Source organism: Xyrauchen texanus, chromosome 31 (genome assembly GCF_025860055.1).
Source record: "Xyrauchen texanus isolate HMW12.3.18 chromosome 31, RBS_HiC_50CHRs, whole genome shotgun sequence".
In the NCBI taxonomy this organism is placed as follows: Eukaryota; Metazoa; Chordata; class Actinopteri; order Cypriniformes; family Catostomidae; genus Xyrauchen; species Xyrauchen texanus.
The window spans coordinates 40,665,919-40,681,591 of record NC_068306.1 but is presented as its reverse complement, the minus strand read 5'-3'; the positions used below and the strand labels follow the sequence as shown (position 1 = coordinate 40,681,591).

At 36.8% G+C, this 15,673-nt stretch overlaps 1 protein-coding gene across 1 annotated transcript in view; it reads right to left on the bottom strand.

The window, feature by feature from the left end:
• LOC127625474 (polypeptide N-acetylgalactosaminyltransferase 10-like) overlaps nt 1-15,278 on the bottom strand; it is a 213,421-nt gene extending 198,143 nt beyond the window's left edge. Inside the window, exon 1 of the mRNA XM_052100778.1 lies at nt 15,032-15,278. Within this exon, the coding sequence (XP_051956738.1) occupies nt 15,032-15,184 (153 nt within the window). The 5' untranslated portion in view covers nt 15,185-15,278. The remainder of the gene's footprint in view (nt 1-15,031) is intronic.
• Nucleotides 15,279-15,673: the final 395 nt, after the last annotated feature.

The window sequence follows — 15,673 nt, the reverse complement described above, 5'->3', positions numbered from 1 at the left end:
GACAATGTGCCCTGTCACGCTACAAAAATTGTTCAGGAATGGTTTGATAAGCATGACAAAGAATTCAAGGCGTTGACTTGGCCTTCAAATTCCCCAGATCTCAATCTGATTGAGCATCTATGGGAAGTGCTGGACCAACAAGTCCGATCCATGGAGGACCCACCTCGCAACTTACAGGACTTAAAGTATCTGCTGCTATCGTCTTGGTGCCAGTTACCACAGGACACCTTTAGAGGTCTTGTAGAGTCCATGCCTTGACGGGTCAGAGCTGTTTTGGTGGCACGAGGGGGACCAACACGATATTAGGCAGGTGGTTTTAATGTTGTGGCTGATCAGGGTATGTGCTGCCCTGTGAACGCGCACAAAGACTGATCATCTTATTGGCTAAACAAGCGATCTGACCGCTGCCCTCTGACATCTTTTCCCCTGCTGTTAACTGTGGGAATATAGAATGAGTTTAAGAATACGTTTTTTATTATATGTGTATCAGACTTGGTAGTTTATAGAAGCAACCGCATCAGCTGTATTACACTGTTAAACAGAGTTGCTAAGTGGAGGTCTCTGCCAGATTCTGTTCACCTTTTTGTGAGTCAAACAAGAATGGCTTACTGAATCTATCACCTTTGGTATGTGTTGGCTCTTGGTGCCTCTGTCCCAGCCACTGAATTGAAGACCATTGTTCATGATTTAATCATTGTCTGAGTCAAATGACAATAACATGGCTTAGGTGTGGACCTGCTTTTATCTCTATGATAATGAAGTAGTCTGAGTGATATAGTTATGCTGCTTGGATTAAGGGCTGGTGAATCTCCAGGGTCTGGGAAGGGTTCCTACAACTGCTTACTTCCTTAGCATACTTTGTTAACAGTCATCAACTGAGTACTTTGTCTTCACTTGAAGGACTGCCCACCAAAGTGTCTATAAAACTACAATGTAAGTCTCACTTAGTTAGACTTGATGACTGCAGCGCCAAGCAGCACATTCTCAATAAAGAATTCTGCTGAAGATGTACTCAGAGTCTCCTGGTCTTCACTTCTGAGTTTCCAACAGTTTTGGTGCCCTGGATAGAGTTTGACACCTGACATCGATCCAGGCTGAAGTTACTCAAGCTCAACTACAATTTGGTGAGTGTCACTCTATCCAAAGAACCGCTATAGACCAGTACATGTGGTTACTCCGCCGCCAGATAAATGTTAACAAACAGCTGCCGGGTTGGTTAACAAATTGGTTATCCTCTGCTTTGTCAGGGAGGTATTAGAGGGTCCAGTTTTTGTCAGATAAACATTGCAAAATGTTTCAAAGGAATGCTAGACCTATTCAAACAACCAAGAATTGTGGACTAGCTACCAATTTATGGTCAGACAATGAGTTCAAAGTCTTGTTAGGAGAACACATGGACTCAATAGTAACAGAGTCAGTCAGACAGAATCTAAATCAAAAATATAGTATTCATCCAGAGAAAACATGGTCACTGGAAGAATGCAAGAAGGTGTTGGGTGCATGTATTAGGAAGAAAAACACAAAAGGCATTATCTGTTGCCACAGAAAATTCAGCTTAGCTAAAGAAGTAGAGCAAACTCAGCGCATTGCAGAGCTGGAGGAGCAAAATAAAGAATTGCGAGCAAGAGTATCTTCTTTAACAAAGAAGTTCGGCCACAGCAAATCCTCAAACAAGGTTAATGAGAGAAAATCTGTGCAACAAGAAGATTTATCCTGATTTACAATCTCTATTTAGAACTGAGGGTGATGATTTGTCAATCAATGACCCTGTTGGACTAATTGATAAAACAGTTAATGCTGTTGAAGTGTGTGGAGCAAGGAGAAAAGCTCAGGGTGGAATAGAAGAGATTGAAAATGTTCCCTCCGTCAGAAGACGTGAGGGGGGGGCTGGGGGGTTAGTGTAGGCCTATAGTAGGCTGTGTTATGTATCCCGATTGACTTTATGATGAGTTAAATCTGTTTTGCACATGCATCGCCACAGAGTTAACCATTTCAGACAGTACCGGTCAGCCTCTGTCTCGTTCACTTCACGTCTGTGGGCGTTACGCACAGCTCAGTGTGGCCGCTCCAATTTACCTTCAATGAAATCTAACCTTAGTGTAATTGACAGAATTACTAAAAAATATTTTGCTACCTAAAAGTTAAAGATTTTTAATAAAACTCAAGAGATGGTGGATGTGTGAAATTTCATGATTTATGAGTGACGTAGTCTAGTAGAATTTAAAAAAAAAATATTTTGCTACCTAAAAGTACCTAAATATTAAATATAAAACGCATGTGGACTGATATTTTTCCAATGCCTGGACTCCTTTATTAATGGAGTATATAAACAGACGTTTCAATATATTGGTATTAAATGCATTTTCTGAGAATTTATATTTCAAGTTTTTACTGCAAATGTCGAAATGCGCGCTCTTTGTTCCATCAGTCACCATATATTGTAAAACATTTGGAATGGGTCAGACATAATTCTGACCACTTATTGTTTTGTTTTAAGTGAATTTCGTTTTGTATAAATTGTATCTTCATTTTAATCAATGTTTTCATCAACAAATTGACTGGATTAATAAATAAGAAGCAAATATAGTAGACAATATAATTAGGACACGGAGGCCCCGGCGCGTGAACTGGAGCGCGTCTCGTAAATGAACCGAAAACTGACAGAAAACACTAGTTTATTAATAAACAATTTAAATGTTTAATGCATAATCCTTACTTTGGCCGGTTCTTTGTGGCAAGCTTTATGCGTGCTTTGAGATACTACACATAACGATGAATCGGATGTCAAATCCAGTGATGTTGCCCCCCCTTCTCTTATTCGCTTTGCTGTGGGAGCTTTTGAAAATAAATTTGAAATCCGTTTTTGTGTCTTTACCGCAATGTTGCTTTCTTCACTAAGAGGATAAAATCATATTCTTCCGAGACTCGCGTCCTTAAATTATGTCTCCGCTGCGGCTGCGCATACAACATATAACTGACCCCCCAGCTTGAGTTTTTCTAGGCGACCGTTATTTAGAATGTGTCACTTTATGGTTTCCATGGTGACGCATCATTGCTTGTCACGTGTCACACCACAGCAGCAACAGCGGTGAATGAATGATGATCTGCTTTTATGTCATTTTTCCTTTTTTATTCAGAATATTCACAAATGTGTTAGCTATGGCATGAAATATCTGATATTCCGATTGTCAAATACATGCAAGTGGAAGTGTATTGTTGTTTAAACACCTAAACTGGCTGGTGGCTGGTGAACTGGGAGAAGAATAGAGAAAACATTAAAGTTACTTACACAATGTGTATCTGATATGAATAAAACGTGTCGAATTATAATGGAAAGGATTATTATTACCTCTTACATAGACATCAGTCTGTATTTTACAAACTCTAACGTTAAATGTATAGTTTTTTTAGTAGCCTACTTGGGTGAATTTAGGGGGCGGAATTTAGTAAATTTTTATATTGGTCTAATGTAAAATCATGTTTTCCGGTATAAACCTGTTTTGTTCAGTTTGGCCAAAAGCAAATAACATTCCCCTTAGAAAAACTTTTAGAAACAATTTAGGTTAAATAGAATTTTCGCTTGACACTAAAGAGGTTTTCATGTCACATGACGTTGCATCAAGTTGCTCCGTGTACAGTTTTTCTGTCGGCCATTACATCGCTTTGAAAGTGAAAACCGTCCAGCGTACAAAAAAACTATTTTAAACAAGGTAAGAATTTGAAATTGTGTTGTTTTAAGCGAAGTGTGTGTTTTCCATGCACATTTAAGGTTAGTGGCAGGATGGACAACTAGTTTACAGACTGTCTTTGTAAAGTAGTTGTTGCGCACCAAGGCTAACCGCTCAATTAACCTAATTCAAAGAACGATGCTTTCGTTAGTCAAGTGTAACATTTTTATGATTACGTACTAGACAATGAGTACTGACTGAAGAGGAACAATTCATATTCCATTTATCTGTCAGTATACTGTAGTATAGTACAATAACATCACTATGTCTAAGGTCTAGTTAATAAATAAGTCTGCAGTGACAATTATGCAAACTGTCCCATCAAAAAACTAAATGTGAAATCTGACCTTTCCTTTTGTGTTAACAGGTTTGCTGTTGTATCCTGAATAGGTCGCAATTTTAGACAAATTGCTGAAGTTGGTAAGTCCCAGAATGAACAACTGTGAACTTTATTTGCATGTATGTTTAAATTCAAAATAGAGAATAGCTTGGAGCTTACCACATATGTATACTTACTAATATAGTATGTAAATATAAATTCAGCAATTTCAATTGCATTTGTAATGTAGTGGAAATTACATGACAGTATGAAAATTTAATGGCACTTTCACTTCACATTAGTATTTTTTTATTTATTTTTAAAGAATTGCAAACACAAATCAAAACAAAGTTACCCACCCAATGTAATGTAAGTTAATTTGACCAGACAATAACAATAAATAAAATAAGTAATTTAATGTAGTTTGAAATATCCTTAAAAATCAATCTAAAATATTAACGATAAAAGAATGACTGGTTTGCTTAAAGCATTTGTAAATCACATTTACTGTAAAGCCAAGTGCTCATTTGTGTATTGTGTAGTGTTTGCATCTTCAGTCAAGCTGCAAAATTGAATTGCATTATTTTGCATTATGTGTGTGTTTGTGCTCTCACCTAGAGCATTGAGGTGAATCTAAAAAGAGTGTGTCTGCTGAAGTGCCTCATTGTGTACCTTGGAGAAGATGTGGACAAACTTATCAAGGAGTATCTGGTAAGTAGTTTTGCACTAATCACTTAAACTTTAGACAAGATAAAACATTGAACTTTTAAACTTTAAAGCCCATATACATGGTCTCAGGTCCTACAAAAATACTCAGGCTTATCATATATTTGCATTGCCTGTGCCTATAATTAGGGCTGCAACTAACGATTATTTTGATAATTGGTTAATCTACGATTATTAGAATGATTATTCGATTATTCAGTGATTATTGCAACGATTAACCATTAGCTCTTAACCGATTATTCAGCTTGTGCCCTGGCTTAAAAGGTTGAATTAAACTTGATTACTAACAACAAAGAGGACAAAATCATCTTTTATAAATATCTCTAAATGACAATCACTTAATTAAAGGGAAAAAAATCTTCTTAAGTTTAATTCAGTAAAGAAATTCCTTTTATCATGTGTTTTTGTCTTGTTTTCCCATTTAAAATTGTCTAAAAATCCTTAAAACAAGATACATTTACTTAAGAAGCAACATATAAGATATTTAGACTTGCTTTAAGAGAATGTCTCTTAAATATAAGTGTATTTTGTTTATAAGTGTATTTTTTCACGTTTATACTTCTGCGTAATACAGTAAAGACAAAATATACTTATATTCAAGATCTATTCTCTAAAAGCGACTCTAAATATCTTATATGCTGCTTTATCGGGTGAATGCATGGTTTTTAGATATTATAAGATATTTCTACTTTTAATATTATATTCAACATTCTCAGATAACATTCTGCAGTATAGCTGCTAAAGAAAATGTACGTCGTTTTAAATGAGTTTTAGATAAAGACTACCCAGGCAAAGACTACCCTGTCTCACCTTTGTTCACTTCAATCCATCTTTAACTCACAAAAAACAAACTCTCTCTTATTAATAAAGCTGCATATTGCCAATTTTCTTCACGATAAGAAACGCACAGTGACACATATATTATGATTCATTAAGTCGCGAGCCATCGTGTTATAGTCTAGTTTTAGCAAGTGCGGGCTCGGGGGACGAGCATCCCTGTGACCGAGTATGCGTCAGCCGGATGAAGTTTGAATCTCTCCCCCTTAGATCGGGACATTCACACAACTCATAGAAGAAGTGCTTACCGCACAGAGAAATGCCAGAGTCTGAGTTTGTAGTTATTTACATGATCTGCTTCCGTATTATTTGATCTTTAATAAATCTAACGCATTAAAACTGCATTTAATATGTAACACCAGGTTGTTTCCTTTAAAAGAGCTCCAGCTCCACTTATTCCACAACGAGAGTGCTTCTATATTATTTGGTATTTTTGTATAATTCCCTCATACTTTGGGATCTACATCACCTGAAGCTGTTTGGAAAGTTTAAAGTGCAACTGGACTGTGCTCTGTGTAATTCTTCCGCTCCTCAATCAGGTGCGAACTGCAGTGCTGCTCTCGTGCGTCATCATTAGAGTTAAATGAGATCAAACGACTATTCGACAATTACATTTTTTGTCGAAAATTTTATGTTGTCTAACGTTGACTGATAATTAATTATTGTTAAGTTCTCTGTCCCCCAGTGGTCATTAATCTGCACAGTTTTTTAGAATTGAATATGTCTAATACACAGACAATGTTTTCTGAGCTGGTTTTTATTTTGTAAAACACTGTATAGTGTGGCTGGAACATATCAAGATATTTTAATTACAGTGTGAAATATTTTCCACTTCAGAGCAGCAGCAGTGCAGATGGAGCAGTGAAAACCTGGACATAAAATGGACATTATATCAAAATAGTGCATTGTGGAAAGAGTCCGTCTGTGACCAGATTATGAAATTAATGAAAATATGAAAACACAAGGCAGTTTTATCTTTTAACATTGTAGTGAATCTTAATTGAAGTAAATGTATAAATGTATCAAAAGTTTTTGGAGCATAGCTATTATTAACACTTGTACCAATGCTTTATTTGTGATAGTCAAATGTTTGCAATGAGAAAAATACTTGGAGGAGCCTTCGTTAACTCTGCTGGACTTTGCAAGTCATTAAATTTTTGCATCACTAGAACCCCAATTTAAGTTTTGTTCATTGAGATTTGATTGGGAGATTTGTGTAGATAATATTTTTTTATATTGGTACATCAGACACACGTTTGTTTCATCACAATAACGTTCTAATAAATGTCTTGTCTTTTATAAGGTTGTTCAGAAGGATGAAGCTAAAACAGAGCTTGAGAGGTGTACAATGGCAGTGTTTGTCATCAGAGAGAAGGAGGACCCTCTCCAGTCATCACATGAAATCGGGATTGTTACTGAAGGTGTGGAAGTCCTTAATGAGTTACCATCAGTTGCACATGCATTTGCTATGTTGTTTGGCCTCATCTATGCTCTTAACTTGAGCTATATATATATATATATATATATATATATATATATATATATATATATATATACACATATTATATTGACCTACATTAAGTAACATTTTGGCTTGTGTCTACATAAAATATATTGATTAACGTATAATTAGAAATTATTTTTTCTACATAATCAGAAATGTAACTTGAGATAAGTTAATAAAATTGCCTGTAACAAAGTAAAAACTATACTTAGATGTAATTTTAAATATTATGTTATTCCAAAATGAAAAAATTAAGTTATAGCAAAGTTAAAAAACAATAAGGTGTACGGTCTGTAATAAATCATCTTTTTACTTTGTGTGAATGTACATTTTTGCCTTAGGGAAAATAAATATTTTTTATAAATATGAAATCAAAATTTAAGGCTTGAACCAAATCATAAATATAATTTGTGAAAAACTAAAGAATTTGGGTGTAACGAATTAAGAGTATTTTTTTTAAGTTGGTCCAAAGTATAATTTTTTTCAGTGTATGGCTGTTACAGTGACATGTGTGATATTTCATGGCACCTAGTTCCCTGATATCTGACAGGTAAGGCGTATTTTGCATATCATTTAATAAAAAATATAAATAAAACAAAAACACTTAAAAGTAGCTATACATTTGGATCAGTTCCTCACATAAAGCTATCAAATGGCTTCAGGAGATTTGGAATAAAGTGAGTATGTCATATGAACCACTTTTATGCTGTTTTTCTTTTTAATTTTGTAGATGGAAAGATTTGGCCTTTATAACTGTTGTTGTATGAAAAAGTGATGCATAAGGATTTTTCAAAATGTCACCTTTTGTGTTCCCCAGAATAAAAGCAATAGCGTTGGTTTGGAATGTGAGGGCAGAATTTTCATTTTGGGGGAAATTATCACTTTTATTTAGGAGTGTGGGAATTTAAATGATAAAAAAAGAAATGTTAATACTTTTAACTGAATGTAGAAGATTAGGGCACAAGAGGGCTAAAGGCCCCATGGGATAAAATGCTCCTTTGATAAAAATTTTCCCATAACTCTAAACAGCATCAAAAACTACCACAGCAATTTCCTAAACACCTGTTTGTCATTATGCACAGCTAAATTTTCCTGCTCCATGAGATCATTATGTGTAATGTCTAAAGTCTGATTTTAAGGCCATTTGATCTAATAATTAATCATTTTAAAAATGTTAATTTATGTAGCTAATGAACATCCTGGAAAATTAATTTAATATCATTTTCAATTTTGTTCTACATGATATCAATATATACTGTAGATAGATAGATAGATAGATAGATAGATAGATAGATAGATAGATAGATAGATAGATAGATAGATAGATAGATAGATAGATAGATAGATAGATAGATAGATAGATAGATAGATAGATAGATAGATAGATAGACAGACAGACAGACAGACAGACAGACAGACAGACAGACAGACAGATTTTTACCCCTTGCCACTTTAAAAAAACATTTTTTTTATACATTTGATTCCAAACAACTTTCTGTTGTTATTTCTTTTTCACACAAATGTTGCTTCATCAATATTTAAAAAAAAAAAATAAGTGTATTTCTTGAATCTTTATACACTTTGTGACCAGAAAAAAGCATATTTTCTTTAAGATGTGCCTTAGTTGTACCCAATGGATGTCTTTATTGTTAATCTTGAGGTATTTTACTCTTGTCAGTTCACTCTCAGTCAACTCTGTGCACTTAATTAAAAAACAAACAAACAACACAATTTATTTGCGGGTCTGTAATTACATGACCACAATTCACAAATCACCAATACAGCAAACGACACGATAAAACAAGAACGCACCATATCTCATTAACATCTTTTCTTATTTGCCCTTTTGCTTCCTATTTACTCATTGGATCTTTGAGATCTATATTTACATTTCCTAAGACCTTCTTAGCTATCTTGTCCACCTCCTCATTTCCTCTCACCCCTACATGAGCAGGAACCCAATTAAATACTACTTTACTTTTTTTTTTTACTATTCCTGTACATAATTTGAAGTATTTTACACAAAATATCCTGCCAAGCTTTTGATTTTCCACTTTCTATATTTTGTAATGCTTTATATGAATCAGAACAGACTACTACTCCCTCTAGGTGATTCTCTTCCACCATTACAGCAGCTGCTGTTACTCCTGTTTCTGGATCTTTGAAGCATATCTTTGATTTAACCCTATGGGGTCGATGGACACGACGACACGTCCTGCTTGCAAATATGTGTTCAGGTTAAATGAGTAAAATGCAATTTAAATATGCCTATATTAGAACATCAGCATATTATAATGATTTCTGAAGGATCATGTGACATTGAAGACTGCAGTAATGATGCTGAAAATTCATCTTTGATCACAAATTGCATTTTACAATATATTCAAATAGAAAACTATTGTTTTAAATTGTAAAAAGACTTCACAATATCACTGTTTTTACTGTATTTTGGATCAAATTAATGCAGTTTTGGTGAGCAGAAGAGACTTCTTTTAAACGGTAATGTAGGTCTAAAATTAAGTAAAGTCTTTATGTAAAGAAAATGTATAGTCAGATGACTTCTTTTAACTTAAAACTTGATTTTGATCAAGTCTCCTCACATTCATTCTCTTTCTGTCACATTCCTCATTGATAGGCCCAGGGGAGGGGTCTTTGTCTCATCAGTTGTGAATTACAATCAATATTCATGATCGTTCACGCCTCCTCACATTGACCTTTCTAACTCTAAAAGTGTCTTACAAAAGTTAAATGGCTATATTGTTTTGTATGAATGAGCGATCAGGATGGCTTTCACATCATTTTGTAGCAAAAACTCTAGGCTACAAGATCCAGTTCTCAAAAGGCTTGTGGACTTGTTATGGCATGTTTAGTATGTGTTATATGGCCTTATTTCAATTACTTAAAATTAAAAAAAAAATAAAAACCCCACACAAACGTTCTTTTCTCAAAAATACAAACATGTATATGTTGCTCACATGTTATTGTAGCCCAGTTTGAGCTGAATACAGTGTTATCAGACATTAGCCATTACTATGTTTTTAAGCAACTGAAAAAGCACAAATGTCAAGGCATGTCAAAACTTCTCCAGGGCCCAAAACACCCTCAGACCCCAGAGGGTTAAATGCTGTTGAAGTAATATATTTTTTGGCATCTGTCTGGATTTATCATCTCATGCAACAGAAAATCTACTTTTGGCATGGGAAATAACCATGGTGGTATTTCAGACATGACAACAGTTGGGCATATTTCAGTATTGTTTATTCCATCCATTTCTGCCTCCTTATTTGCTTCCCATCCAAAGCTCTTCAGGTTAGAATATTCATACTCCCAACAGTTTTCTAGTATTCTTTTAACCCGATGTATTTCAGTATGTCCTCTAATTGATGTCCAATATGCCATTTTTAGTTTTAATCTACGGAATTCCAGAGGCATCTCATCTATTTCTACTTGAATAGCAGACACTGGAGAGGTTTTAAATGCTCTAAAGCATATTCTTAGAGCCTGTGATTGTATGATATTGTAACAGGGCGTAGGGTGGTGCCAGGTCCTGATGCTACACACCCGGCCCCTAATCAGGCTAATTAAGCCTCAGAGAGGGATAAAGGCCAACTGGAGACTGCAGTGGGACAGAGAGAGAGAGAGAGAGAGAGATTTATGGGCAGCTGTCTGAAACCTTTGTGTTTGTCTTTTGGTACTGCCGCTCCGTGTTGACCTTTCCCTCTCTTTTTAAAATGTTTTTGTTAATTTGGCATGATCACCGTTACGGCGTGTAGTTGGCACATAATTTTTTGTTTCCCTCCCCTTGTCCACTCCCTCATCCAGGTAGGCACGCGTTAGGCACGCCCCTCCCCAGGGAAGTCATGCTGGGGGCTCCCCGGCCTGAGAGAACGAGGGAGAAATGTGACAGGGTGGAGGGAGGGGCCGGGTCGTGATTCCGCACACCCGGCCCCTAATCAGGCTAATCAAGCCTCAGAGAGGGATAAAGGCCAACTGGAAGCTGCAGTGCAAGAGAGAGAAATTTGCGGACAGCTGTCTGACACCTGTGTATGTGTGTGTTTGTCATTTTGGTTCAGTTTATTATTAAAATATTATTTATATTGTCAAGATGGTTCTCGCCTCCTCCTTTCCATTAATCCCTTTACAGACATTTATTTTGTTTTGTAAGCTTTTACATGCTGACCCATATACCATGCTCCCATAATCAATCACAGGCCTTATTATTGAAATACTCTTTTCAAAGACTGCTGATCCACACCCCAGTCAAGACCTGCCAAACATCTGAATACATTTAATTCCTCTCTTTGCTTTATCTACTATATTTTGAATATGATTCAATGTTAATTTAGAATAAATCCATACTCCTGTAAGATTGGCTCCAAACTGTCTGCATCACTTCCGTGAAGGACAAAGAACTCTGCGACAACCAACGTCACAAATCTCCTACACAGATGAGCATCTCCGCCTGAGTCAAAGCATCCTACTGAGCAAGGACCATTAAACAGAAGTCTCACATCAGGCCAATTTAGGCCCATTCTCCTAAAACTCACTCATCTGCTGAAAAACTGAAATATCACATGGTCCTAAGTATTCAGACCCTTTGCTGTGACACTCATATATTTAACTCAGGTGCTGTCCATTTCTTCTGATCATCCTTGAGATGGTTCTACACCTTCACTTGAGTCCAGCTGTGTTTGATTATACTGATTGGACTTGATTAGGAAAGCCACACACCTGTCTATATAAGACCTTACAGCTCACAGTGCATGTCAGAGCAAATGAGAATCATGAGGTCAAAGGAACTGCCTGAAGAGCTCAGAGACAGAATTGTGGCAAGGCACAGATCTGGCCAAGGTTACAAAAAACTTTCTGCTGCCCTTAAGGTTCATAAGAGCACAGTGGCCTCCATAATCCTTAAATGGAAGACGTTTGGGACGACCAGAACCCTTCCTACAGCTGGCCGTCCGGCCAAACTAAGCTATCGGGGGAGAAGAGCCTTGGTGAGAGAGGTAAAGAAGAACCCAAAGATCACTGTGGCTGAGCTCCAGAGATGCAGTCGGGAGATGGGAGAAAGTTGTAGTAAGTCAACCATCACTGCAGCCATCCACCAGTCGGGGCTTTATGGCAGAGTGGCCCGACGGAAGCCTCTCCTCAGTGCAAGACACATGAAAGCCAGCATGGAGTTTGCTAAAAAACACCTGAAGGACTCCAAGATGGTGATAAATAAGATTATCTGGTCTGATGAGACCAAGATAGAACTTTTTGACCTTAATTCTAAACGGTATGTGTGGAGAAAACCAGGCACTGCTCATCACCTGTCCAATACAGTCTCAACAGTGAAGCATGGTGGTGGCAGCATCATGCTGTGGGGGTGTTCTTCAGCTGCAGGGACAGGACGACTGGTTGCAATCGAGGGAAAGATGAATGCGGCCAAGTACAGGGATATCCTGGACGAAAACCTTCTCCAGAGTGCTCTGGACCTCAGACTGGGCCGAAGGTTCACCTTCCAACAAGACAATGACCCTAAGCACACCGCTAAAATAACGAAGGATTGGCTTCACAACAACTCCGTGACTGTTCTTGAATGGCCCAACCAGAGCCCTGACTTAAAGCCAATTGAGCATCTCTGGAGAGACCTGAAAATGGCTGTCCACCAACGCTTACCATCCAACCTGACAGAACTGGAGAGGATCTGCAAGGAGGAATGGCAGAGGATACCCAAATCCAGATGTGAAAAACTTGTTGCATCTTTCCCAAAAAGACTCATGGCTGTATTAGATCAAAAGGGTGCTTCTACTAAATACTGAACAAAGGGTCTGAATACTTAGGACCATGTGATATTTCAGTTTTTCTTTTTTAATAAATGTGCAAAAATGTCAACAATTCTGTGTTTTTCTGTCAATATGGGGTGCTGTGTGTACAATAATGAGGAAAAAAAAATTAACTTAAATGATTTTAGCAAATGGCTGCAATATACCAAAGAGTGAAACATTTAAGGGGGTCTGAATACTTTCCGTACCCACTGTATGCATTTGGCAGACGCTTTTATCCAAAGCGACTTACAGTGCACTTATAACAGGGACAATCCCCCTGGAGCAACCTGGAGTTAAGTGCCTTGCTCAAGGGCCCAACAGTGGCATCTTGGTGGTGCTGGGGCTTGAACCCCCGATCTTCTGGTCAGTAACCCTGAGCCTCAACCACTGAGCCACCACTGCCACATGTACTAAAAGGCTAAACAGCGAACCGAGAATATATATGAATTTAGCCAAGTAGAATAAATCAGGAATACTAAGAGTAGGACCGAGAATCTGTAAAACAGAACTTAATTGACTGGGGCTAAACGGTGAGTCGAGCATCTATATGAACTTAGCCAAATCAGACTAAACGGGTCAAACCGAGAACCAATAGAGACTTGGTCTAAAACTTACTAATATCTGAAACTGATGAGTTTATAGTTAAAGGGCCTGCAGCCAGCACAGGACCCACATAACATTGAAATAATAAATGCAGTCTAGAAGAGAGAATTACTAAAAATAATAACAAAACTTAAATTCATAGCATAGATACATCAGCAAGGTTTTTCATAACTAGAGTCAGATGAAATAAAGAAAATAATAAATAATAAGATTAATAAAACATGGAATAATCAAAGTATTATTTAATGTGCACGATAAGATAGAAAACGCAAGAGAACTTCAGCCACGCTACTGGAGATAACCGCCATTGGACCATAGGTGGACACCGTTACACTCCCAAGAATCTCACAACTGGAGTTTGAACTAAAACATGATCATACAATTTTATCTTGATTGAAGGTGTCTTCTGTTTTTAGAGAAGAATATTACCTGGGTTTTTTCCACTGACATCTTAAAACCCCAATAATTTTCCCATTTTTCAATTTCATTCATTGCCTTCTTCATACTTTCTACCACATATTTTATATTCCGACCTCTTTTCCAGATTAATGACATAATGAGTTTTCTATTCCTATATCTATATTATCAAATATATAATTTATCATTATATTAAACAGAACAGGACTACATGCACTTCCTTGAGGGGTCTCATTATCAATATTATATATTTTTGGTAAAGATGTGCCCACTCTTACTTGTATGTAACTTGTCCTTGTACTTCCCTACATCCAAAAACACTCCCACCAAATCCTCCTTGTTTACCTGAGCTTTTCTTATATCCGTTTCCAGATTTAATATTGCATCCATAGTGCTTATACCTTTTCTAAAAAACACTCTGATAATTGCCTACTAGATCCTTTAATTCTATTAACACAACTCAATCTAGCCATAACCTTTCTTTCCATAAGTTTGCATAGATTTGATGTTAAAGCAATAGTTCTATAACTCGTTGTTTGTGACAGGTCCTTTCATGGTTTTCCTATAGGTATAATAACTCCATGCCTCCATATTTTATTAAAGAGCTGAACGATTATATTCAATGTTTGATCTGTTAAATGTTTTATCATTTCACAACATATCTCGTCTGGGGTATTTCTTACCCCATCTAGTGTGTGCTTCATTTCAACTAACGAAAATTCCTCATTCATACTACCATTGGGAACTCTGTCTTTGAAAATATCTGGATTTTCTCTTATAGTGCATAGTTGGATTTTTAAGGAAGCAAACGTTTCAGTGCACTGAACGTGTTTGCGATTGAAACAGCCCTAAAAATGGCTGACTCACTGATCAGTGCCCTGACAACTGAACTAAGGATTGAGACACAACCTAAAACTAATTCAGCCACGTAACGCTGTCCATATCAGTGGTATAAATGGCTACAGAAGAGTGTGTTCTGGATTACTAATGAAACTCAAAGCAGAATCAGTCAGTGTGATTCTTAAACCTGTCAATGTTCTGATAGCAGTCAGAATGGATCAGAGGTTTGTAAGTAATAAAATGGTACCTGAATTTGTGGGAGTTCTCCGTCCGCCGCCTCCGCCGAGCTGTCAAAAATTCGGTCCAGATACACGGACCATAAACCAACATTTGGCAAGAACAGAAAAGCCAAAATGAGCAGCACCGCGATCTGCAGTAATCTTTTCTGTTTCCGTCGCATCTTCGGCCTTTTCTCTATCTTTAATGCGCCTACTGTCTTATTTAATAAACCAACAAAAACTACAGCAATTGGCTGCAACTTCACTAACTCTGCGTTGGCATATCAGAACTTCCGCTATTATGGAATAAACCACTTCACTTTCAACGCCAGGGGTGGGACTAAAAGACCGATTTCTGCTTAAAAGTAAGTTTGAATTAAATTAAATATATAATGGGTATAGTGGATAACCTTAATCTTAATATTTAAATAAAAAATTAATAAAATTAAAAACATGATGCTTAAGTCTCTATACTTTATCAAACTGGCGTTCAGCACAACCCTATGTTGGGTCAGAATGGAATTGTTCATAAAGTTCTGACTGCACACAGGTTGAACATGATCTGTTTTTATAAATGGCAGCAGCAGTTATCTCCGGTTTTGTCCACATTTAGTAGAGCAGACCGCCGAGCACAGTTGTAAAACTTTTTGCTATACTGCACAAAAGCTGAC